A 26,515-nucleotide genomic window follows, 5' to 3' on the forward strand; every position below is an offset into this window, starting at 1 on the left:
CCCAGCCGGTGGGGAAACAACCGGGAAAGCACGGTGCTGACCTCAGGTAGTGCTGCCGTCCTGCTTCAAAGAAGCTCCTGCCAAGTGGGTGAAAAGAGCTAGCGAGCGGAAGAAGGATGGCAGAAATGGTAATTAAGGCTGCCCTTGGGCTCACATGTCGAGCCACAAATTAATTAGATAATCAGGACCCAGCCATAACAGCCTGCTGGCTGCTTGCCTGGCTGCTGTGAGTCAGCTGGGCTTTGCAGGCACTGCAGGCAGCCCGGGTGTCCGGGAGGGGCAGAGCGGTGGCTTTATGGCCTGGGATGAAGATGATGCTCCGCAGACCTGTTGGCCTCCGCTATCTGTGCTGTGCACGTTGGCTCCAGCATCCTCCCGTCAGCGGCCTGAATTCCCTCCCCGGGGCAGTAGCTAGAGTGGATTTCCCACATCCCCTCCCCTCCACGTGGCAGCAGGCCTGGTCCTTCTGCAGGCAGTCCTCTGCGTTTAGAAATGGGGTATTTCTTTGTGTCACTGGTTTGGTTCTACCGAATTTCAAAATTACGTCTTTGTTCTCAATCTGAAGTTAAATGTGGAAGGAAGGTCCAACATCACGATCATGCCCTTGAGAATTTCTACCACAGTAAAGTTTACGAGACCATTACACTTGCTCTAATTGCAAAATGCACCACCACAGTAGTGTAGGAAGACAGGGCAGGCTATGCTACAACAAGCAGGTCAACGCCAACTTTCACCCTCAACTGAAGTAAGACACAAGTCTCTAACCATGACCCTACTGAGCTGCAAGATCCCTTTATTCAACAAAGGCTGAATCAAGGCAAATTCATTCTGTGAACAAGCCAGAAAAGAAACTTCCAGTTACCAAAATCATGTGTCTTTTCTCCATGCAGCTGGTTTCATTAGCACAAGAGGGTGGCTGATGAATTGCAGAGAGGGTCACACCAAACCTCCATGTAACCTTCGTTTCTGCTATTGGTCAGTAGCAAATGCTGAGAATAAACTATAAAACCAGCCTCCTTTTCTCTGTATATGCACCAGCAACACAGAGAAACCAGCACAGCAAATTACCATGTTCACAGAGCACAGGTACCATTAGAGCCAGTGTGTTTAAAAGTCACTAAAGAACTTGACTTTTGCAAACTTGTTTAACCCTTTTATGGTTCCACTTTTACCTGCTCTGCTCCTATAGCTGTTCCAATAATTTCATTTTGTCTTATTATTTGGTGCTGAGAAACAAAAAAAGTGTCTCAGTCACCTTCTCCAGATCCCCCAGGATTTACAGCCCACTGTCACTACCAGCCACCTGTCTCATTTCCAGTCTGATGATTCCTCCTCTGTTTAAGTTGTTTTACTGTGGAACTTGCTCTGTACCCCTTTGCTGCCCTTTCCTGATGTTTTGTTTCTATCGATTCTCTTTTTTCACTTTTAATAAACTCAGATGCCAGAGCAGGGGTGTCCTCAGGCCCTTTGAGGCCCACTACCAGTGTACAAGTATTCTCAAATTATTGCTGGGTAGACTTATCTGCAGTTTCTTCACTGCTAGGGTGAAAAATAGTGCTCTTGACCAAATAATTAAATACAGAGCACTAAATTTTCTAGTGGAGGGGATGCTTCAATGTACATTAGAGCAGGGGAAGATTTACTAGAGATGGTGGCCAGATGATGGTTTACCATGTACGTGGTCTGGTATACCACTCCGAAAGAGCAATTTTATGCATCTGTTAGAACTGGGTTTTTGAAATGCCGGTAGGGATGCCCCATGCAGGCTGGCCACCCTGTCTTCACACCCAAATGTAATTTCTTGCCGTTGACAACTATTGCTCAGGTGCCTGCCTGCCCGCTTTTCCCCCCAGGTGACTGTGGGTCTCTATTTCCACAACACAGGAGCTGACCAAGACATGCCTGCTCATGAACAGCAGTTGCATGGGGAGTCAGGAAAGCAAAGCCGACAGCACGTGGATTCTTCCCAACTTGCCCAGTAAGTGCACATGGACGGCTGCAACACCTGCCACCAAGTCTCCACACTCCTGCATGCCCTTGTAAGTAATTCCTTCATGCTGGTTATTTCAGAGTGCAGACAGCTCAGTGTCTTTTTCTGAAGAAGAAGTATTATTGTTACACCAGGATGGTCATGACCAGAAGTCAGTAGTTTGACAATATGTTACGTTAATGATGGTTTATTTTCCAGAAGGCAAACCCCACCTAGTATCTCCTCTCCAGGAAGAGCTTTCTCACTCCCTTTAATCTTGTGGAAAGATGTGGCTGGCTCAGGACTCGGCTCTGTGTTTTCCAGCACATGTCTGAAAACATCTGCTAGTTTGTTGCCTTTTATTTTAGAAGACTGAAGATGAACATATTTCAGAGGTAGATTTCAACCAGGGACTTGTACGCTTCTGCAGAGTGAACTCCGCGAGGTCTGGTGTTGCACAGCAGAAGTGAAGGCACTCCCAGCTGCTAGGGACTCGAGGAGATGCAGGAATGGCTCTCCTGGCTGGAGCGTAATGCATGCATATACCCCAAAGCTGTCGCACCCATCCCATTGTACAGCACAGTCAGTAACGGCCATACAGTAATCAGTAAAAGGGCTGCAGTTTGGCTGCCCTTGTTCATTCGAACAGTCTGAAGCTGTGTGTAAGAAGATTTCAATGTACTAGCAATGTCTTTACCGATGGCTAGGACGCCTTCACGAAAATGGATTACCAAGGCCCTGGCTTTTAAATAAGTGGAAAATGGCCCACGCAGAGGTTGCCTACTCTGGGTAAGCAACCCAAGAGCGCAGTGCAAAGCAAAGTGATTGCTATGAGAGGTGCTCGTCCTCACAGCAGTGGGTTACCTCCCAGGGTGAGGTAAGCCTGCCAAAGCGCCCAGACTAGACTTGAAGAGAGGTGCTTTAATGGCCCAGCAAACCAGACCCAGCCAAGCTATTAAAGATAAGGCTGTCCTATAAATGTCAGGGGAACTGCGGACACGTCCCTGCTGTGCCAAAGATGTAAAACATTAATTCAGCTCCATCATGTGAGGAACTGGAGCCCATGGGAGGTGCGGCACTGCTCTGCATGGACGCCTGCCAGCCGGGAGCCGGCTGGGGGAGCTTCGTGCCGCCTGCCAGGCGGGACACGGCCAGAGCAGAGCCACCGGCATGTGTGAAGCCCAGGACAGCCTCTGGGTCTGGCAGATGAAGGAGGGAGGAGCGGGCTCCACAGCCCCAGAGCTGATCCAGCAAACGTGCATCCAGGCACTCACCCAGTGCAATCCCTGCAGCTAGCACCTGAGGATAGGATCGGCTCTTTTCAGTCAACCTGTTTTGGTTTGGTTTTTCTCAGTTATGCTGAGCAGGATAACATTCTTGGGTCTTAGCAATTTAGCATCAGGGTGCCACAGGGCAGCAAGGTGGGGGCCAGTGCCAGGGCCCATCCCACCCCCCAGCCAGGAGGTGGGCAGCCTGGGGGGGCACCAGGGCAGCCCCAGCCCCAGGGAATTGGGCAGCTCCCTGGGGATGGGGTCTGGCTGCAGCATCTCTGGGGCAGGGACTGAAACATAACCCACCATATAGCAGTGAAGAAAATACACTGGGACACATCACATCATTTCTTTTACTTTGCAGAAGTGCATGGAGGGGGTCGGTTTGTTTGCTCTGCTCTGGGTAAACCACAGATGGCAGCCGAGGTAGCAAAAATCTCTGGACTTTCTGAGATTCCCATGTGAAACCTGTTTGAGTTTTGGGGATAAAAGCAGAGAATGGTGGGGGAGGGAGAAGGCAAGATGTTATTTTAATTAAGAATATTAATTATTTAAATTTTCCCAAAGATACAGAGGTAGACTGGTTCTGACATCCCTTGAGCCAATTCTGGCCTGCTATACCCTCAGCAAGAATCACTTGGTTTGCCAGGACTGTTTTTCCCCTGGACACCTTATAGAATAACATGCCATGAGCAAAAGCAGAAATCTTGGAGAAAAACCATGCTTGTCTGCTGCGATCCTGAACTGATACCAGCAGCTGCAGGACTAGAGTGTCCCCACCACAGCCTTTAGGAGCACCAAAGGCATTTGCCACAGATCCTTGTATCCCCATAGACCTGCTGCCTTCAGGCACACAGGCGCAGAGCTCACGCAGCTGGGGAAGGAAGCTGACCATGCGGCTATTATTCTTGTAGTAAAATATGGTAGTGATTAGGAAAGGAATTTGATAGGAACTGCAGAAAATTTGCCCCAGAGTGAGAGAAAAGCTAGTCTTTTTAGGGGAGGGTAGCTGGTGGCAGTGCAAAAGAGCAGTCTGGTTTCTGGTTCCCACCTTTGCCCTCCCAGCAAGGCTTGCCCCGGCATGCCAGGCACCACAGGTTGCCTTCCCCTTCCCTGTCCCCTCACCAGGCTCCACCACTGCAGACCCCAGGGCTGCACAGCACCTCACCATGCCACATCACGCCTCGCTGCGGTTCAAAGGGCACGGTAGCATCTCATTTACCACAATTACAGTTACTAGCTGAAGGTAAATAAATGGCCTATCTTTCTTCTCTCGAGCTGACTTCCCGCAATCTAGATGTGTACCGTAATACGCAGGTCACTCTCTGGAAAGCCAGGCTCTAGTTAAATGCTGCCCGAAGGAGCTGAAGTCTCTTCGTGCCATGGCTCAGCCCCACTGAGCATTTTGGTGGCTTTTAGAGCAGATGGAAAATGACTGCAGCTGTGGGGGAAGCTCATTTATTGAGTTAATGCCTCACATTTACCAGCACTCAATAGAGATTGCAATGTGCGCAGTAACACTTTCCATGGAGGGAGAGGTAACAGCACGCGTGTAATACTCCATCATTTCTGGGCTTGAGATGTAAGGAGGCTGGCTCCTTTTGGTAGTAAAGACCTGCACTAAACCACTACCCCCGTACTCTTGCAAAGCAAGAAGTGTTTATATCACGCTTGCAAAACCTGGAGGGAGGTGTGTGTGTCTTTAACTAAATCAGCATGTCATCCCTGCAACATATGGTCTTTCTGTCAGCAGACAGCCATCTGCCTAGCTGCGATAGCAGACAAGGATAACTTGGGTTCAAGGTTCAAAGGATGATAGTAGGGGAGAGCTGTGCAAAGGAGAGCTGAGCAGCGAGGGAGTGGGGCTTTTTCACCCCACTCAGAGAGAGACGTGCTGGCTATCAACCAGGGGCAATATGTTTGTGGCCCCAATAAACACAGCCCTCATCACTCTTTTCCCTCTGTCCTTTAAAAAGTTCAAGGACATGAGTTCCCTGGCTGCGTGGCAGGATGCGTTCAGTTGCATGTCAGGCAAACAAGTCTTTTCCATTCTGGTTGCAATTGCTGTGACGTGGTTCTTGGCTTCGGCCGGAGTCTGACAAAGACTAGCAAAACTGGGAGGCTGGATTGTGTTGATCAAAGAGCTCAGTTTAATTATTTGCAAAAGCGCTCCAGAGTCCTCTGTGGCTTGGGCCTTTCTGATGGCTTGGAGCCATCCTTGCAAGTCTGGGAGTCCTGGCCACGCAAGAAAGAGTTGGCCCAGAGACAGCTGATAATGCAAAAAGCAGAGGTGGTGCTGGGTAGGACGGAGGAAAGAGGAGGAGCCTTGTATTGTGCACGGCTTTCTGGCTTTCTCACCCACTACATAGAATCCCAAGACTTGTGAGCTCTTCTCATTTCACTTAGTTATAGGCCTGGCCTAGGGCCTTGCAGAACAAGACATTTCAGAACAGCCCTGAAAATTAATTACCTTATTTTTTATGCAAAAGAACTAATAACTCATTGTAAGAGTGATGGAAAACCATAACTAGTTCCTGTTGCCATTAATTGTTGATGGGGACCTTTACTCTTGGGGTTGGGGTGTCCCTTGGCAGCCTTTCTAAAGTTGCTGAAACCTCACTTTTAGATTTTATCTTGGTTCGTGTTGCATAACAGTTGCTTTGATGTGACATATTTCTTTTTTTTTTCCTGCATTATTTCAGGCCAGAAGAAACAAAGATCTTGCCCAACATCCTGAAGAAAATTGGCTGCACCCCAATGGTCCGAGTCAACAAGATTGGGAAGTCCTATGGGCTCAAGTGTGAGCTCTGTGAGTGTCCCCTTTCCACCAGGTTTTTCCATGCCACGAGGTGAGGGTGAGGGGCGGTGCTGGAGGGGGGCTTCACAAGAGGCTCTGTGGAGAGCAAGCACAGATGGGGAGGGCCAGATGCGGCACGTGTTGGGTACTCCCGCTTATTAGGTTACACTACAGCCATTTCTCAGACCAAACAGGATGGTTTCAAGCTGCAGTGAGCAGGGGGGTAATGGTGGTGGAGGCATCTCTCTTCCCAAATAACTGCAGCATAAGCTCAGACCAGAGCTGGGCTGAATTTGGAGATGGGTGGATGACATCACGGCAACGGGCAGGGATGCTGCAGCACCCGGGGTACCATGTGGCGTGTGCAGGAGAGACCGGCTGAGCCTTCCCGAAACGTGGTGGCTGGGACGGGGCGAAGGGCATGGTGGCACTTCTCCCGCAGCCTGCCCGGGCAGAGGGAGCAGCTTGGGCTGCAGGGGACATGCACCAGCGCAGCCCCTGGCCACCAGGCAGAGCTCCCACGCAGGGAGGACTCTGCTCTGCCATGGCATCTTCTCCGCCAGGTCAGCTGGAGCTGGGCCAGGCACTCTGCATCACTGCCCCAGGGGCAGCGATAGTTTCTTTTGGGGACCTTCCCAAAAACGCAGCCCCGGGCAGAGCAGCAGGGGCTGCAGACAGCTGGGTTTATCAGCGACACGCGTGCCAGACCCTGGTGCTAAAAGCCAGGCGTAGGCGCTGGCTGCAGGGTCAGGTTTTCCAGCAGGACCCAAGTCCTCCCCCTGAGGGGATGTTAGCGTAGGGCTGATGCTATCTCATGTAAGTATTGCTTTTAGCCTGGTCCCCTACGGACATAAGGATGAGAAGATTAGGATATCTCTGTGCATATGGAGTTTTCAGTCTCCTTTCCTATAACTTTTAACCCTATTAATTAATTTCAGCCAAATTGGGCGGAAGGACAGATGTCTCAGAGGCAGTAAGAGTCAGCAGTGTCACATAGCTGGGTAAGAAGGAGCGGCTTGAGCGCTCACCCTGCAAGCTCTACGTTGCACCGCCTCTCACTTCCCAGAATGAGACCTCAGGGGACGGTGGGGATCCGTGGAACAGAGGTGGCGGAGGCAGGAGGACAGGTCTGCAATGTCTGGTCCACCTCTGAAGCAGTCTGTCCCTTGGAGGATGTCTCGCTGGGGCAGGCACCTTAGGGGCATGGGAGGATTTGGTGCAAACAGCAGCGGGGAAGCCGGGGAGACCCGGTTTGCTGGGATGGTGTCTCCCTCCCCTGGCGCAGGAGGGGAAGGAGAGCAGGACAGGCAGAGCAGCTACATGGTCCCCTCTGAGCTGCAGGTCAGCACGGAGCCTCTTACCGAGCAAATGTAGGAATGCTGGCAGCACCGCTGCGTCAAGGAAGCAGTTACGGTTGGATGTGATTACCTTGTAACCTCTGTGCCTCCAGGGCTGTCTGTGTAGCTGAATTTTTGGCACTTTGCATTATAAAATGTAATGATGAGCACAAGATTTTTTTTCCCCATTCTGGCTGCTCAAGTATCAGGTTGATTTCTCAGCCTCAAGTAGCTGTCTCTGCTAGGATGAAGTGAATGACACCCCGAAAGTACCCATTTCTCCCTGTTGTCCATAAGACAGAGCTCAGTACCATCAGTTCAGGTGTAGATGATCATCAAAACCTTGGTAAGAAGAGTCCTGCCCCAAGCGTTAGTGGTGTGGAGGACCTGATTAGGAACTGAGGTGTGCCTTGCAGTTTGAGCATGCCTTGGGAAGTCTCCATTACTTGGTTTTTTTGGTAACTCAGTGAAGAAATTATAATTTTGGCTGACTTGAAAGTGCTTTTTTTATTGTTTGTTTTTCTTTATGGCACCCCATTCAGGACTACAGAGCAACCGTACAGAAGGGACCCTTTTTAGATACCTGTTAATAACTGCCATGCCCCAGGAAAGACCGTGACATCTCGTTGTTAACCCTGTCAGTGCCTTGCTCAGAAAGGAGTCCTCAAGGCAGGGCAGCAAGGTGTATTGTACCAGGGCTGGACATTCCACCTAGCAATCACTGTACATCCAGTTGATTTTAAACCCATCCTGGACTAACCAGGCCTGCCCGCTGCCTTCAGGGTGCTGCAGGTAGATGAAATGTGGGGGAAAGATGGACTACGGGCAGGTATGCTGATGTGGCACCCTGTAAGCAGGTGGCAGATGTGCTCCCCTGAGCAAAGGACCATCCTGCAGCGGAGGAATGGGTGTCCTCAAATGACTGCAGCGAGGGCTGGGGGAGCAAGAAGCTGGTGCTCCCAGCTGTAGCTTGTCCCTGACAGAGCCTCCCCTTTCATTTCCAGTGGCAAAATGTGAGTACTTCAACGCGGGGGGCAGTGTGAAGGACCGCATCAGCCTGAGGATGGTGGAGGATGCAGAGAGAGCTGGGATTATAAAACCAGGAGACACACTGATTGAACCCACTTCAGGAAACACAGGTGGGAAGGGCAGGGATGCTCCCCCCGTGTGGGTACTGGGCAGGGTGGCATTTCTGAGGGGCTGCAGGAGGGGGCAGGGATTTGAGGAGCTCTTGCACTTGCAGTTACAAGGTCGGCTTTGGGCCCCACGGCTCTGGTTCTGTCCTCCCCTTGGCTCCCCTCCCGGTGGCCGTGGGCATCCTGGGGTGTTGAGGTGCCTCGTTGCTGCAATTCCGGAGGGCCTGTGAGGGTCCCATGCCTGCACGGGTGTGCATGGCAGGTTGCCTTGTGGCAAGGCGAACAGCCTCAGGAGCTGGAGGAGCTGGGGCAACCCCAGGTGTTTGCAGGCTGGGAAGCTCTTGAATATTAAGAGGTTCCCAGAGGGGGTTTCCCTGACAGGCTGGAAGATAAATCATCTGGGGTTTTTTTCTTGTCACTGTCATCCTGCTCAGGCGCTAGATTATGGTGGGGTATGAGATGAGAGGGGACAACAGAGGAGCCCCCCTGCTATTTTGCAGCCTGTACAGGACCATCAGCACAAGTTTCCATGTCCCTTTACTGCTCCCTGCACCAGCATCCCCACCATGACAGGGACACCTGTATGTGCATAGCGTGCTTTCCTGCAAAAAGGCACAACAGAGGCTGTTGAGGTGCTCTGGACGGAGTTGAGGCCATGTCCCTCGGCGTGCTCCCCACGCAGAGTGGGGGCTCAACTCCAGGAATTTTGCTCCTTACTGACTCATTGCTGCAGGCACCTCAGAGCCAGCCCCCCCCCTTTTCCTGGCCACCCCTCAGACACGGGGGCGAGGGGACCTGTGTGTCCCCAGGGGCTGTTCCCCAGGTGGCTCGTGCTGGCTGCCAGCCCACCCGGGGCAGTACCATCCTCCCTACAGCCTCTCGCAGGGACACACTGCTCCAGCCTCACCTTCCTCCTCTAGCTGGGGAGCAGCTGGCTCCATCCATCACCCCCAGTGAAATTGGAGCAGACGTCTCCTTTGCCTGCTCATCACGGGGTGACATGTGCAGCTTCGTGGGTGTCGCGTCCCCCCCCCCCTCCACTGACATCATTTGAGGGGGCGGGGAAGGTACTCCTGAAGCAAAATGACCTCTCTCCCGCGTTTTGGAAAACAAAGGAAGAGGAACACTAATAGATTCCTGCGAGCAAGAGGGATACTGCAGCTCGGCTCCCCTGGTACCCGCATCCTCCCACACTCCCTGGCACTCCTGGCTCATCACAAGAGGCTCGCGGAGGATGGCCTCACCTGTAGCTCGTCGGTGAACATTTCTAGGTTACGTTCACTGGTGGGAGAGAGGACCGTAGGAAGCAACGCATGTCAGTTGGCCTTGCCAAATGCTGTTGTCAACCAATTCCCTTTCCTCCCCACCACCTAGGAATCGGGCTGGCACTGGTAGCTGCAGTGAAAGGTTACCGCTGCATCATTGTCTTGCCGGAGAAAATGAGCATGGAGAAGGTCAGAGCTCTGTACGGTATTACCCCACAGCCGGGGAACATCTCCTTCCCTGTCTCTCTCTGCCTCTCCCTTTCTAGAGATGGAGTGCCCTCTCCTTTAAAGGGTAACGAGCCTTGCCGCGCACACTGACATAGCTCTGTAGTTATTCAGAAGATGTCCTCTTGATGAAAAAAAAGCACACTGTGATGGCCTGGCTGATTATCCAGTGTCAGCGGTGCAGCTGGGGTCACGTGTTAGCAAACACAGCGCATGGCTGCAGAGAAATGGAGCAGTATCTGCTGTCAGTGAGGGCAAGGGCCGGACGGAGTGGAGGAGAGGCAGGCAGGTGCCTGTCCTGCTAACTTCCCCTCTGACATCTGATGTGTCACTTGGTCTCCCTGTGTCTCTACGGTTTTCTTTACCTGGAGACACTTACGGTTGTCTGAGCTGCTTTCTTGAGATGGTGGAAGTCAAGTCACCTGCACAAGAGCTGATGATCAGGTAAAACTGCTGTCCCGGAGATGGCAGAAATCTCTGCCCCGTGGAGCCAAAAGTCTCACAAACTGCTCAGCTGAAGTCACACCAGTGAAGCCAGACCTGGACCCTGACTTGGCTCAGAACGGAGCCCTTCTCCAAAGCACCACCCTCATTTCAACCTAAATCTCACTTAAGCTCAGTCTGGATCAAATGCCACCTCCAGCTGCCATGGGCTTCATCTCCAGCCGCCCCAACACTCACCCACCCTTCTCTTTTGATCCCCTCTCCCCCCAACAACTGCATCTCCCAGTGGATTAATACCCTAAGGCTGATTTGTAGTTGCTCCTTCCCCGTGCTTGGTGAGGGGAGAGAAGAGACTTGGGGCAAAGACAGCTTTAAGACCTCCTCCTTGCATGCGGGAGCTCAGACCACAGCACGCAGGAGACCTGCTCCCTACCCCGGTTCTCTCTGCCCCTTTCCCCAAGCACGAAGGAGAAGCGCAGTGTTACCTACCTCCGCCGTGTCCCCAGCCTGCCCTCCGAGTAGGACAGGGCACGAGGCCAGGTTAGAATCTGTGTGCCAGCTTCAGGCAGGAGGCCCTGGGTGCCAGGAGGATGTCAGAGATAGTAAAACTGAGAATCGGACATTGTATCTCCAAATGCTAAATGTCTCCCGCATGCAAAGCTCCTCTGGCATCTGACACTGCCATGAGCCCTCAGGTTCAGATTACCATCGCTACATGGGATCAGTTGCGTTACATCTACTCTCTTGCCTCCCAAAGGTCGATATTCTGAAGGCGCTGGGTGTTGAAATCGTGAGGACCCCGTGCACCCGCTTTGATGCCCCGGAGTCTAACATTCGTGTTGCCTGGAAGCTGAAAAGTGAAATCCCAAACTCTCACATCCTGGACCAGGTAAATGCCGTTCCTCCACTGACTCTCTTTCCAGTTTATAGCAAGTGCTCCAAGTGTGCCTGTGTTTGGGGGCTTCGTTCAGACTGGCAACGCAGGCAGATTTCGTCAGCATTTTATGGCGTTTGAAACTTAATCTCTTCCCTCTAAAGCACGGGGTGGCAGAAACAAAATAAGGGACACTTCCAAACCTGTAATACTTCTGCCAAAGCCTGGATGTGGGCGAGGCTGGGTTTTGTTGCACAATTCAAAGACTCCTCAAATTGCTTCAGATTTAACTCTGACCTAAAATAAAATCACTTTTTATGCCTGGCTAGCAGCCTCTGTTCTGCCTCAAAAATATGCCTCGTGCTGTAAAGGGCAAACACTGATGATTCGTGCCAGCAGTTCCTGCAGCACTGGGTCTTGTACAGGAGGGCACTTCTCCCTTCGGTCTGACCCCGCTGCAGAAAGTCATCCCTATAGAGAGTAGGGAGCCCCTATAGTGCAGAAAGTCAGGGAAGCTCCTTCCTATTAAGATAAAGGGAGCTCAATGTCTGAATACGCTTTTCAGAAGCAGCCTGGCCTACGGGTGCGAATGTGGGGCTGCACACATTTCAGTGCTGTACGTGTGTACCCCCCCGTGGTAAACCCCTCTGGACAGGTAGGACCACTACTCTGGCCCAGAGTTCCCAGCCTTCTAACATGCTGCACTGCCAACCACAAATGCCCCTAAATGACAAAGCGGGTCTCAAAATTATATATATATAAAAAACATATATATATATATCTCATACATATATATATATATATGATACTTGAAAAGTTTTCTAACATGACTTTTGAGGAGGTTTGTTTTGTTTTGTTTTCTGAGCTTTTTAGGAGCATTGTGGGGCTGTGTTTTCCACTTTTTAGAGGCAATAGGAAAGGTTAAAATGCTTCTATCTAAGCAATAGCTAAAATACGGAGGCAATCCTCTCCCTCTGGCAGCTAGGGCTTTAACAAAACCACCAGATCCCACTAAACCTGGCAATACAGCATATGGGACAGCCGCACCGTCCCCACACTGAACCGGCACCAAGTGCCAGAGAGTGAGTGTTTGTGGGCACATTTAATCTTCCAGTGTGGACAAATCCCAACTGTCCTTGGAAATCTGTCCCAAAGTGACAACCAGGAGGAATACCTGTGACCTGGCCTGGCCGGGTTGCAGTCCACCCCTCACCGGGAGAGGAGGGGGCAGTTGCATGCTTTGGGTAAAGTTTGTCAGGAGCTATTGCTAGTTTGGTATTTGACCGACACTTCACACAGTAACTCATGCTGTTCTCTGTTGAAATAAACAGTACCGAAATCCAAGCAACCCCCTGGCTCATTACGACACCACAGCTGAGGAGATCCTGGAGCAGTGTGAAGGTACCGTCTGTGCTGTTGTTTCTACGTGCCGAGAGTGTGCAGAGGTCTATAGCCCTCTCTGAGAGGTTTATTTTACATCATTTATTGACCTAAATGTCTAGAAAGGGCCAAAAGGGCCTCTGTAGGTGAAGGCACCCTTGATAATACTGACACGCAGAGTGTAGCGACTTCTCATGATCCACTCCAGATACACCTGAGCCTGCAGGGCTTCCCTGCTATGGCCTCCCATTTCAAAAGCCTGAGGGAGGAGACCAGAGGCTTAACAAATTCAGGCTGTACCGGAGGAGGAAGAACCCGTCTCTTGGTGGCTACAACATCTCTGCGACCTGTCAGCTGGGAAAGCAAAATTGCCCAAGAGGCCTCACTGGGGAATATAAATCCATCAGGGCATGGCAGGCCGCGTCTGATCCAGCACACTCATTTGCAAATCAAAACAGACTGAAACTTCACAGCCTAATGACATTTGATGTGACAGCTGGGGGAGGATAAAGGACTATCCCAGTCCATGTCTGTGCAGATAGAAGTGAAATTTATTGCCAGTACTGGGAGCACTGCAAAATGTAAACAGGACTCAAGGGTTTTAACTGGAGAGCAGTTATCATAACAGTAAAGCAGTTGGGTAGCAACAGGAACAAGAGAGTCCCAGCCTTCCCTCCACTACAATGTTTAGCTTTGCTCCTGCTGGCTGCCAGCAGTGACTTACAAGTCCCCTTTTCCCAACGCAGTTGCAGCATAAGGCTCTGAAGGCCTGACTGATTCTGCTCCTACCAGTCCTCAATCAGTATAATTTCACTGATGCCGGTGGGACTACATCTGACCAACACGGGTGCCAGGGCAGAGCTCTGCCACCTCTCCACTGTGGATGCTAACACTAGCTGAAAAGTTGTGCCTGTTATTGATACGTGCTGCTATTCATGTGCATGCTTTCCTTCGATGTGGTGCGGTTTGAAAGGGCTGGAAGGGCTGAGATACTCCCTCCCCCTTAAGCCAGTAGATGCCAAAGACACAGAAATCGTGAGGACCAGTGGGAGACCTGGAGGTCACCTCCAGCCCTCTGCACTGAGGCAGGATCAGTTGTGCTCAGATCCTGCAAGCTCACCTGAGCTTCTTCACAGGACCACACTTTGGCCGCTAGCATGACCTCTGCCTGTCCTTCCCGCACACGGGGTTCTAGCAGCCGAGGGACACGGGACACGGGCTCTGCATCTGCGCAGGGCCCTGAATAGAGGGGAGACCATGCTGGAGACCGTGCTGAGTCCCTGCAAGCCTCTCTCTTCCCTGACCTGCAGGCAAGGTCCACATGGTGGTGATTGGGTCTGGCACAGGAGGCACCATCACTGGCATCGCCAGGAAGCTGAAGGAGAAGTGCCCAGAGTGCAAGGTAAGCTGGGAGGCAGGGCTGCCTGCTGGGAGCCGTGGCCCCCCTGGGTTCTCCTGTCTGTGCTTTTGATCAAGCCTAACCCCACGGCTCACGTGAGCTAGCAGTTGCTGTCTCCGCCTATTTGGTTTTTTACAGTGAGCTTGGCTTTTATTGGAAGCAATGTGGTGTTACGCTCACCTTGACCTAGATCCATCCGAGTGCCTTAGAAGTCAAAGGCTGCATAGCCCCGCCACTAACCCCACCCTGCCTGGTGCCCTGCCCTTCGCAGGACACTGTCAGACATCCACTGCAGAAGTGGCTGGCCCCGCTGACGGCATTACTGCTCCTGGCTAACCCGCCTGCAGAAAGGTTCTGTTCTGGCAGCTCTGCAAATGGTGCAGACTGTGCAAGTGCTTCTCATCTGTCGTTGCAAAAGCCTCCGTGCTTTATGGTTGACACCAGTCATAGATGCTCATTCTGCAGAGCTTGTGCTTCAAGGCAGACTGGTGGCCTGAGAGTTACTGCCTCTCTGGAGTGGTCAGTGTGTGAGCGATCCCTGATCCACCAGAGGCAAATTGAAATGGTGAGGACCCAGGCACTGGAGGACCTGGGCATGAGATTACCTCAGTGACTGCTTGAAGCTGTGTGTGGAGCAGTGTCACCATCCCTTCTCAAGCTGTATGCTGAGGGAGGCAACCTCGGCCCAGACATAAAGCTATAAGCAACCAGGGAGGTGCCACTGTCAGCCAGCATGACTAGATCCAGAAAGGATGTCTGTGGCTGTGGGTTTCCACAGGTTTGAGCTAGCTGGCTGGCTTTGCACTGGAGCAGATTAAGGAGCACTCACTCACTATCCTAAGGGCTGAGCTTTGGAAGTAGCAGGCTCTGCCAAAGGGGTGATGACAAACACCTTGAGAGTGATAACATTTTAAGCCACCAGTCACTTCTGCAGCAGCTGAACACTACCTAGGATCTATTTAAAAGGCCAGCAGGAAACAGCACCCTTTTATCCTGGAAGGTCTCCATGCCACCAGTGGATAGGAATATTAATGAATATCATAGGAAGGAAAACTTGCTGATAAGGCATGGCTAATTTTTCCTTTGAGTTGTGTATTTGACTATTTCTGAACTCCCTTTGTGGTTTAATAAAACTTCCTTCCCTCAAAGATCATTGGCGTAGATCCCGACGGCTCCATCGTTGCTCTGCCCAGTGAGATGAACAGGACGAACCCCACAACGATCGAAGTGGAGGGCATTGGGCATGACTTTATCCCTACTGTCCTTGACAGATCAGTAAGTAGCCATGTGATGACAGGCCTCTGTCTGTTCTTTGGCGTTGCATCCAGCCTACTCCCAAGTTCAGATGTAGCCGGCTCTGGCACCCAGCTATGGCCCAGCCCTAAGGCTACTTGTGTACCTTCCCAGCGCAGAACAAGCTGCTGGGGGGGGATTGGGACCCCAGCACTAAAGCATCTCTCTGAGTAAACCTGATTGTAACTGACCTACAAGGAGAAGGCAAATACAGGGGCAAACAAGGAGTATGCCAGAGTACCAGCCTCCTCAGCTCAGCCTCACCAACGTTCAGAGGGTGCCTCTCTCACTACGATCACACAGAAGAGGTCAGTGCTGAGGCTGCTCTTCATCACACTAGCGTTTTCTGAGCCTTCACTGTCATAGGCACCACACTCACACAGCAGAAAGCTTGCACCATTTATGGGCTGGAAGACAAGATCCAAGCCATGTAAGACAACAGATCATGAACCTTGTCAAGTTTCTTCTCGGTGTATCCGTTGCCACCAGGCACAGAGCTTTAAAGCCCTAATTCAAGCTGCGTGCGTTCCCCTGGCCTCATTCTTAGAAAGGTCCCCCACAGCCTCAGACCCCAGATTCTCTCTGCTTTCAGATGTTGTGTTAACTACATCTCTGCTGTCGGCACATGGCTTTAGAGCTGTGACCTGTAATAACCCAAAACTCTTTTTGTAGTTGGATCTGACTTTCCCTGGCAAAATCTTGACCATTAGCGTAGCCTAGCCTGGGACATTGTGAACACGACTCCCTCTTCTGCATCCTGACTCTGGACCTGTCAGACATCCCTAACTCTCCAAGGAAAGGGTGCTGGCTAGAAAGGCTAGAGTGGGTGCCTGCAAGCAAGGACACACCCTCCGGACCAAGGATGCCCTGACAAATGCATTTGCTTTCAACAAGTGTGGAAAGCAGCTCAAAGCTGCCGGGTGTTGTAGGCATCAGCACCACTGCATGCCTCAGAGGGTCGGGACAGCCTGAAAAAACACCGCCAAGACCCAACCTTCTTGCTTTCTCTTCAGGTGGTTGATCAGTGGTATAAATGCAATGACAGAGACTCGTTCCTCATGTCTCGCAGGCTGATCAGAGAGGAGGGATTATTGTGCGGTAAGCACCAATGACAACAGTTGCTTCTCTTAACAAACTTTCTGAACCTTATCCTTTCGGGACCAAAATGCTTTGGGGTAGGTGTTCTCTGCATTTTGTGTCTGCTAGGTTAACAGGGCTGAATGGCTGAACCCCAAGCTGGTGTGCAGGTCACTGTAGAATTCAGAGGTGTGGCAGTGAGTCCGTGGTCTGGGATCTGACTCATCGGCCACAATAATTATAGAAGCAATAACTCTCCTCTTACCGGAGCACTTTTGCACATGGAACTGGATCTTCAGACCTAACTGCGTGTGGTGTAGTGTTACACGGGCTGAAGAGAGGATTAATGGGGCTCGGGGCAGAACAGGTGGGCTAAAACTGTCGCTCCGCTAACAACTCTGCGAGGCTGTACTCTCTGTCGTTGAACGGTTGCCACGCTAGAGGTGCCAGGTTTGGACCAGGAAAGTTTGAAAGTAAAGAAAGTGTAAGATGTTCTTACTGAGTATTTCTCCCTGTGCCAACAAGCTGTAAGTGATCCCACCAGCTTTCCAAAATGAACAGGTGCCCTCAGACAAACCCTGCCTGTACCCTAAGAGCCTCTACACAGCATCAGTGTTTTTTCAGCCTTCCTTGCCACCGAGCAGATAGCTATATATTTGCATCCAGGACCAGACAATATGTAGGCTTGTAGTTACAGCTGACAAAAGTCCTGAGCGCTCACATCCAGGGAGTTTTGAAAAAGATTGGGCCATTTGTAATGAAACGCTTAAATGTTGATTTAACCTAGCAGGCACAGAGTCACTGTGTTTCAACAGAAACCACTTGCTGAACTCAACTATAATTTGTGAATAGCTTCATGTTCCCTGAACTGCATTTTTCAGGGCCTTGCCTCATTTGTTTGAAAAATGTGACCCAGTGCTAATTAACCTGCTGTAAAATACGTGCTGCCTTGAATGCAGTGTGTAATTGGCACACAGATAGTGGAATGTGTTTGACTTCCAGTACTCGAACTACTGGTGGAAGAATTGCCTCTGTAAAGCAGGGACCTGCTTTTCCTACGTGCAGCAAACCACATGCGTGCACACGGACACAGGGAGCGTTTCAGTCTTCCCATCACGTTGGCCTGGTATTCCAAGCATGAATGTAATGTTTATGGTTTTTTCAGTCTTTACAATGTATTTAAAGCCAATCTTTGATTGCCAAATATGTCAGCCAGAAGCTCTAGATTTGGCATGGTCTTCTCCTCACCCAAAGGAAGGGTGAGGTGTGGTATGAATGTCCCTGTATTTCAGCCTTTGGTCTGCCTGCGGACTCACCGCAAGAAGCGGTTCCTGAAGTCCATAAGGTGACTCTTATGCTGCCTCAAAAGCCCATTGCCAAGAGCCACCATATGAACACGTCCCTTCAGTCCCTACCTCTTCCTGACCCTAAAACCTACAAGGCTGAGGGACCGATTGTCCTCCCACTCCCAGTGTCCTGAGCTGCCCTGGCGCACGAGATGCCACCTCTGCTACGGCTTTGCCTGGGTGCCTCTGCGCCGTTAGCTGGGGCAGTTCTGTGCCCCACGCACTGGGACTGTGGCCCTACACCCTGGGCAGCCCCAACGCTCGTCTCTCTCTTCTTGGTATCTGTCCAGGAGGCAGCTCGGGCAGTGCCATGTCCGTCGCCGTGCGGGCTGCCACGGACCTGAAGGAAGGTCAGCGCTGCGTCGTCATCCTGCCTGACTCCGTCAGGAACTACATGTGAGTTTCTCGCATTCTCACCTGCTTTCCAGCATTGGGGTGGGAGATCCCATAGCCTTCTCCCTCACTCTCTGCATATGGTCCGGGTTGGGGCCATGGGGCCCTTCGGTGACATGAGCTTAGCACTGCTGAGCCCAGGTGGTGTGGGTTGCTGGAGAGACACCCCAATAACTCTGACAGCATGGCAACTGGAGTGAGCCCAGAGCTGGGAGTTTCCCTCGAGCAGCTCACAGGAAAAAAAAAAAAACAACAAAACAACAGGGAGAAATAGCATACTACCATAGCAAGCACCAGGGGCTGGGTGCTGGGACACTTGGGTTTTATTTGCTCTTGTCACTGACTTACTGCACGGAGCAGGAATCAGTCAAGCTACAGTTTTTGAACTTGCATGCCTAAAGTTAGGAAGGCAAATAGCTGGCATGCTTCTAAGAGTTACTGAGCACCCGCAGCTCCCGTTGACCTTAAAAGGGGCTAAGAGCAGCCAGCTGCAAAAATCATGGGAGCCCTGGGGCAGTGCTATGGTCTAGTGCATGAAACAAAGCACGACTTCTTCTGGAAGGCTCACAGACTTGCTCTTTGTTGGTGATTTCTAGGTCCAAATTTTTGAATGATAAGTGGATGATAAAAAATGGTTTCCTAAATGACGTCCAGGAGCACAAGCCTTGGTAAGACAACTTCCGCCAATATAAACTGTGCTAAGGGAATCAGCTTTCTGGGTCTGGAAATTATTATCTTCAAAGGAAAATATTACCTTTTAGTATTTAGAAAAAAACGCAGTTAAGTCCAGATCCCTCTGGGGAGGCTGTAAGGTCAGCTCCTCTCCTTTGAGTGGTTAGATATCCCAGTTCTTCAATCTACAGTCTACAAAGGAGCTGTTTCTGTACCAAAGTTGTCAATCCACTCCCATGAGGCAGTCATTGTCCAGGCCACCTAAACCCTGCTGAACAGAGCGGCTGAGGTGGACACCTAGGTCCACTCAAAACCTCCTCTCTCTACTCCACAGCTGATGTTCAAAGGACCATCGGGCCAGCAGGGAGATGGGTCCCTGCTGCAGCAAGCACCCTTTCAAACAGCTCTGGAGGTCTTTTCAGGCAGGGAACAGTAAATTTTCACTTTCCAGAGCTCCGAGCCAGAAAAGATGACCAACTCAGCCGTCTCTTGGACACCATGGGTCCCCTCAAGGCAGGGAATCACAGACAAACTGTTAATGCCAGTTGACATGTTGCTGGGCAAATGCCAGTTGTTTAGAAAGCGCCTAGTTTCACTTTAAAGACAGCAGGTATTATTGATGTCACCTGCTCGTTTGGGTTACTATAACCAAAGGTTGTTGCAAAATATTTCCTAAAAACTTAATACATTTCCAAAGCCTCTCGTGCCTGGTTAGAATTCCTCTTGGCCCTTGCAGCCTCTAGCATTGCCCTGCCTTTGCAAGGACAAAGGGCTGAGATGAGTGGTCCTCAGCAAACAAGCGTAGCTTGTCCCTCGTAAGTCACACGAGCATCTGTGCCAGGCTCTCTCCTGGAGGAGCTGCAAATGCTGCATTTTGAGGACCAAACATACAAACCAAAGAAGTAAAACTGGTAGGCCTCCCCACTCATGAGCCTGAGGTGAAGCCCTCAGTAACTTCCTTGGATTCAGGACAGCTCAGCACCTTGCCAACTGTTGGCCTCAGCCCTGCCTCTGGCGTTGTATGAACACCGGGCATAGGGAAATCTTGGCTTCAACAAGACCTGGCCATGGTGGACTTGTAGCATTATTTCTTTGGGGATAGGAGTGGGGTGAGCTTTGCAGGCAGGCAGAATATCTCTGCGTGGTTGGTCTCATCTCTACTGGCCTTGCCTCCCTGAGCAAGGCCCACAGCCATGCAGCAGAGAGGAACAGCTTGGTGCTGCCATTTGTCTTCCAACAGGTGGTGGAACATCAAGGTGCAGAAACTGAATCTCTCAGCCCCTCTCATTCTCCTCCCAGAAGTCAGCTGTCAAAAGGCAATTGAGATCCTCCAGGAGAAGGGATATGACCAAGCTCCTGTTGTTGCTGAATCAGGGTAACTATTTTTGCTCGTTACAGAGATGGCCATTCACATAGGAAAAGCAGCTATGATGAAGCTAAAGAGAAAGTCCCATTTACTGATCCAGCGATGGGGCTCTTGCGTTGGATTCTGTTGTGCATATTTTTAAAATATCATCTGCCTCCTTGTGAAGATTCATCAAGAAAAATCCCTGTAAACGAGCTAGTTAAAGTCAAAGCCAAATCCAGTGCCCACCAGACTCAGCAGAGGTTGGATCAGTGCACAGGCAAGGGAAGGCCAGAGGAGAGGGGAGGGCTGGGTGGGAAATGCAGACAAATAAGCAACTGGAGAGCCCACAAGTTTTCCTTCTCCCAGCTGCTAAGTCCTGCACTGCAACAGCAGACTTTAACTACTGTTAAACCAACAGCTTGGTGAGGACAAGGATCTTCTTGTCCTGCTCACATGAGGAGAAACCTGGTGCCTCCCACTGACGGCAGCAGCAATTTAGTCACTGACTTCAAGGGGAGCAGTTCAGCCCCTACATAAAACACGTGCCCTACCTCAGGTCTGACCTTTTGGACTCCCTGTTCCCTTACAGGCTTATTTTGGGAATGGTGACCCTCAGCAACACCCTCACCTCAGTGCTGGCTGGAAACGCACAGTTCTCAGACCCTGTTACGAAGGTCATCTACGACCAGTTCTCAAAGGTACCGCTAAGGCTGTGGCTGGTGTCAACCGCTGTCCGGGGATGGGGAGAGGGGGAGAGGTGCACCACCACCCTGAGGTGGGAGAGGAGCTGGGAGAAGAGCTTAATGAAAAGAGGGTGATCGCAACATCATGGAGGTGACAGTAAGGACAGGCACCTGCAAAAATGCTGCTGAGCCTGTGAGGTTCAGACATGGGAGCTTTTACACCAGGAGCAAAGTGTTGGAATGTCCACTCCCAATCTTACATTGTCAGAGGATTTCATCCAGCTGGGGAATCAGCACCTTCTGAAATCAGAGCCCAGCCATTGCCAGGGCTCAGCAGGGCTGGGGCAACAGGCATGTGCTCTGACGGGACGCAGGGCAGGTCCTGTGGGTGTGCAGGGGCGGGATGCCTGGTCAGATGGCCATCAATGGTCCAGAGTTGGAGCAAGGTAAACGGATGGTGCTTTAGGGCAGCTGGAGCCATCACCTCATGCTGGCCCATGGAGGCCCTTTGGGCTGAGGGGAGACAGTGCTGTATTTCAGCTACAGCAAAGCCAGGTTTGCAGGTTGCCTGCATCCCCTCCCATCTCTCCAAAACAGTGCCGGGTGGGTGAGGTGCACCTGATCTTGGTCCAGCTGGGTGCCACTCTGCCCACTCATGGCCACAGTCAGAGGCAGGAGTCAGGCTCCACACCACTGTCCTTTAAAGTGAAACATAAAATGTCTCTTTTTGTCCTGTTTAGATTGGCCTGGAGGACAGCCTCGGGAAGCTTTCCTGCATCCTGGAGAACGACCATTTTGCTATTGTTGTACACGAGCAAATGCAGTGTAGGTATCTGCAGAAGCACTGTACGGGCTTTGCATGAATGTTTGAGAGGGGAAAGGGAAATTCTCAAACTGAGCTTGGTAGGTATCGGCGCAGCTGCTCCACATGTGCAGCCCCTGAGCCTTTGCAGGAAGGATTCCTGCCCGTGGCTCTGCAAAGCCCTGGAACTGCCAACTATTCACCCATTTCTTTTCCTGACACCACAGGGATGAGGGGAGAGGGGGAAGCCTTAACGACAGGAGCCTGGGACCAGCACACTACTGGGTGTGTGTCCTGCAGGAGCACTTCCCAGATCCTGGCCATGGGAGCTGTGTTGTCCCCCCACGCAAGGGTGACGCTGAAGCATCCATCAGCTCCATCCCCTCCCCTCATGTTGTGGTTTCCCATGGAAACCCACTTTGGGGGATGGGAAGGTATTCATTACAGGATTTCATTTGGTCCCCTCTGAGCCAAGGTGGACTGTAGGTAGCAGTTTGGGGTGCAGTGCTTTTGCTGCACAGCTGTAGGCTCAGGCCTCAAGTACTCGTTTAGTCTCTTGACCCTGAATTCAAATCACTGCCTTGCTGGCTGTGGGCAACAGAGGAAACAAGGGGGAAGTTAGGGCTCTCTGTAGACTTAGTATCCCAAGGGCAAGGTCGAAAGGAGCATTTGGGCATATTAGATAAAGCTTAGGTGGAATTCAGGCATGTAAGTGCAAGGGAACAAAATACACAGTCTGCATCCCACTGCTTAAAGACCTTCTGCTGTGCGTGCCCAGAGGCTGTGCCATCTTCTCTGAACGCCCCTGTTCCCACTTGCCACCCCTGGATTCGCAGCCAAGAGATGTCCTTACGCCTGTGTGCCCCGAGGGGGCTGGGTAAATTGATATACTAAGGGGCCTTGCGTGCTGGGTGCTATCAGACACCTACCCTGGAGGTCCAGGGTAAGTCGAGAAAGCTGAAAACAAATGCGTTGGACTGTAAGTAAGCCCTGTGGCAGGGGCACATGAGTTGGGAGTCAGGAGGCACAACGCACACCGATGCATGCAGCCTGAGGCATCTGTGTATGAGCCTTACCTGGACCATGGCTGGGTACAGGGATGCTCTGCCAATTTGGGAGCACCATTAGACTAGTCCAATAAAGCAGTCATACCAGTAGCTTTGGTTTATTCTCAACCCACTGTACAGCCACCCCCTCCCTGCTGAAGTAAACCTGCTCAGTAGAGTCACGTGCAGTTGGACCACGTCAGCGCAAGGGTTGCTGACACATTAATGGCAGCAGGGATCACACCTTGTTGCTCCCCTGACCCAAAGAGGTGTGGTGGCAGGTGCTGTTCTGCAAACCTGACTTAACACATCTTTCCAGTATAATTATACCGTAAAACTCCTAGAAGTACAAATTTGGCCTTATCTCAAGGGAGTTGCTTTGTTTAAAATGTTAGCAACGTGAAAAAGCAGTCAGAAGGCCCATGTTTAGATCTTCTAAATTGGAGCTGAAGGGTGTAATTATACTGATTTTATGGGTTTACACATTGAACATGCAAAGCATTCCTACGGTGAGCAGCATGCAATAGTGCACTGTATCAACTGCCAGCAAAGGGCTGCCTGCTGAACTCGGGGCCTCCAAAACCCACCGTGTGCAATACATCCAAACCCCTCTGCTTGTATCTCCGTGGCCTGCTGCCCCAAAACCCCATCAGCTCTAAGGCTGGCTTGCAAGTCCAGCTATGTTTCCACAAAATGTTGCAAGCAAAAGTCTCTCACTCAAAACTGCCTTTGATGCACATTTCCAATTCTCTCTCCAAAAATGTTAGGCAGAATTTCCTTTCTCAGCTATGTTGTCATAAAATAATGAAAATTTATTTGTATCACATTTTGATATAAATTATATGGTATCTGCAAATTAAATGGTACCCACCAAAAAATATCAGCCAGCTGTACACAGTGCCTCTTGCTCTGGTTTTCAAACAAGACCCGTTTTCTTTTCCAGAGCTGCTGTTTTAATGCCGTCACAGTGACTCTGTTATTTATTACTTTCTTCCCACACCTTTGGAGCTTGCATTTTATCTCGTGTTTGGACTCTGGTGGCTAGTTTTATTTTTATTTAAGAAAACATTTCTCAGATAGTTAAAGGAATGGTTGCAATGCTGTTTTATTAATGGTGGTGTAGGACCTTATGAGAACAGAGCAGAAAGTTCTGCTCTTAAAGAGTCCCATTACTTTGCCCTGAAAAGTTTTGTGGTGATAGAAGCAGGACTGGAACAGAGGTTGGGTAAAAACAACTGGGAAATTAAGTTTCCTGCTCTGGTAAGGAGTGCATTACCTGCAGCTAAAACCTCCCTGACATTATCCCAGTAACCCAAATGAGGCTGCATCAGTCATTTCTGCTGAGGCAGAGCAGAGACAACAGCTGTCCCTATTAAAGTTTTCTCTTCATAAGCGAATAGCAGCCTCTGCACAGCTGTGGTGGTGGGAGTTTCTTTTTTTTTTTTCCTGCTAAACTGGCATTTTCTGTGCTTACAGTCAATGGCAATGGCAGTTCCTTCATGAAGCAGATGGTGTTTGGCGTGGTCACAGCGATGGACCTCCTCACCTTTGTCAGCAGAAATGACAAGAAGTAGCACAGCAGTTTGGCTGCACCCACCTCCGCTCCTCCGGCAGGGCCAGCTGCTCCCCCCGAGCCTGAACCGCCCGGCCGAGGGTGCTTTCTGGTCCAATCCAGCTGATAGTTTCTCAAAATGACTAGGTGAAAATTGTAATGTAATAACCATTTGTCCAGTAAATGCCACCCAGAATATCACTAAAGAGAAGATAACTAAAGAAATTGCGTTTAATAGCCATGTTTGGTTACATGGAGCTACCCAGGGCTGGAGAGGTAACGCAGTGGGAGGGATGAGAAGGGCGCCCAGTTTTTAGCAGGTGTGGGGTTTGGTGTGTTTGCCAGCAGTAGCTACACACGCACTGCCGGTGTTGTAGTTTCCGCGAGTTGTCCTGGTCCCACCAGGGCTGGAGCCTGTCTCTGCCATGAGAAGATCCAGCCCTCTTGAGGACTGGGGGCAAGCCACATGGCAGCTGCACCCTCCTGCTCCTCTCCACCCCTCGCAGGGAGGGCTGCAGGCACCCCCCAGAGACCTTCTTTCTCACCCCCCGGCTCTGTTTGGGGGCCAAGGGGGGCAGCTTTTTCCTCCCTTCCCTGGGAGTGAGTGGGAGAGGCAGAGCCATGAGAGGGGAGCGGTTGGGACATGGCACGCTGGTGGGCGAAAGGTGGGCAGGAGGGACGGGAAGGGACAGCCGAGGGCTGTGATGGGCAGGGGGACGAGGTGCTGGGCAGGTGGGGAATGATCGCTCCGGCAGCAGCAGCTCGCCTTTGGAAAGCACCTTCCTCACCTCTGGGGGAGCGGGTGGCACCGGGTGCCTTGAGTATGGTCCCATGGGAGGGGGCAGTGAACCGAACCCCTTCAAGACGTAAAGACTCATTCTCATGACACAGTGACTGGGAGAGGGGATACAGCTTCATCCCTGTGTCCCATAGCAGTCATCTCATGAATATGCATCCTGAGAGCTCGTTATCGAGGGGTAGAGGGGAAGGAGAGGTTGACCTTAATTTTGCCGTCAGAGTATTATGTTCCAGGAACTGATAATGAAGGTCAGAAGAGCCATTTGCCGTGGCTGCAAAAAACATAAATGAAAGCAAATGTGAAAGGAGGGCTGTGGGACTAAACTGAAGTGCCATTGAAACATGGTTTGGGGGAGTTGCTTTCAAAAGACACAAAGAGCTTTACAATCTTTCCATAAGTCTCGGGAGCTGCTCCAAGGGGACAACAACCAATTCTGATTTTGGCTTGCTGCTCAGTGGCTAGTCCATACTTTCAATCTAATCCAGTTTGTACGAGACTTTTATTAAATTACAGCATGCTGAAGTATTTATATTTAGGAAGGGTGTCTCCGCTGCTTTTTGTTTCCTGAGTGACACAAGCTATATCAGATCTTCTGCAAGTTTTTGCTTGAGTAATAACCATATTTGTCCAGAAAAAGTAAAAACTTATTAGCTCAACCTCATTGTACTGTATTTATTTTAGCAGCTCTGTTGCAAACTGAAGGATATTAGTCCATGCATGTATGCCAAACTCACATGAGTAAGTCTTAAAGTGCCCCATAACTCCATGAAGCCCAGAACTGAGTCTGAATCTGGATCACTTCGCAGCCTGGCACATGCCAGGCCCTTCCTGATGCCCCTAACTGCAGTATGTCCTCCAGTGCAGCAGACCTGGCTGCAAGAGAAGGAGCAGAGATTTGCCTCCACCTGATAGCCAGAGGCACATCTCTCTTTGCAGGGAGCTCCCCTTCACTGGGAGTTGGGACCCTCCCTTCCAACCCCCAGATCCCACACCTCCTATGCGAGTACCCCAAGGAGACGGCTCTTGTCCCAAAGGCAGCTCATGAGTTTTAAGTTCAGGCGTGAGACAGCTCCTTGGGCTGCTCCAGAGACATGGGCACCTCCGAAGGGGTGACCTGCCCGTGCCTGGAGACTGCTGCCACCCTGCCCCAGAGAGAGCCCCTCTAAGTGCACATGGATATAAGACCCTGCACCCTGGGCAGGACTCTCCCAAGGGGTTAGGGAAGCTTTAGGATGCCTGGGTCGCACCCAAGAGCTTTGCAGCAGAAATGAGAGCTCCAGGCTGCTGCTGCATGTGTGCGCAAACAAGAGCTTAAGACTGCTCTCCTTTTGCTCTACCAGTGCCCAAGGCCGTGGGGGGACAAGCCATGCTAATGGGTTGCCTTCTCAGAAATTGCATATGTTTATA

General features: G+C 51.0%; 1 protein-coding gene across 1 annotated transcript; it reads left to right on the plus strand.

The window, feature by feature from the left end:
• Positions 1-305: 305 nt before the first annotated feature.
• Positions 306-24,534, plus strand: LOC128145141 (cystathionine beta-synthase-like). The gene is made up of 16 exons (XM_052794841.1): positions 306-497; positions 1,885-2,039; positions 5,943-6,049; positions 8,379-8,513; positions 9,885-9,964; positions 11,202-11,333; positions 12,650-12,719; positions 14,009-14,100; positions 15,247-15,372; positions 16,404-16,488; positions 18,104-18,209; positions 18,803-18,874; positions 20,119-20,253; positions 20,816-20,924; positions 21,650-21,734; positions 24,234-24,534. The coding sequence occupies exons 1-16, from the start codon at positions 306-308 to the stop codon at positions 24,329-24,331; spliced, it is 1,779 nt and encodes a 592-aa protein (XP_052650801.1). The 3' UTR covers positions 24,332-24,534.
• Positions 24,535-26,515: the final 1,981 nt, after the last annotated feature.

The sequence above is a fragment of the Harpia harpyja genome, chromosome 8 (assembly GCF_026419915.1).
Source record: "Harpia harpyja isolate bHarHar1 chromosome 8, bHarHar1 primary haplotype, whole genome shotgun sequence".
Classification (NCBI taxonomy): domain Eukaryota; kingdom Metazoa; phylum Chordata; class Aves; order Accipitriformes; family Accipitridae; genus Harpia; species Harpia harpyja.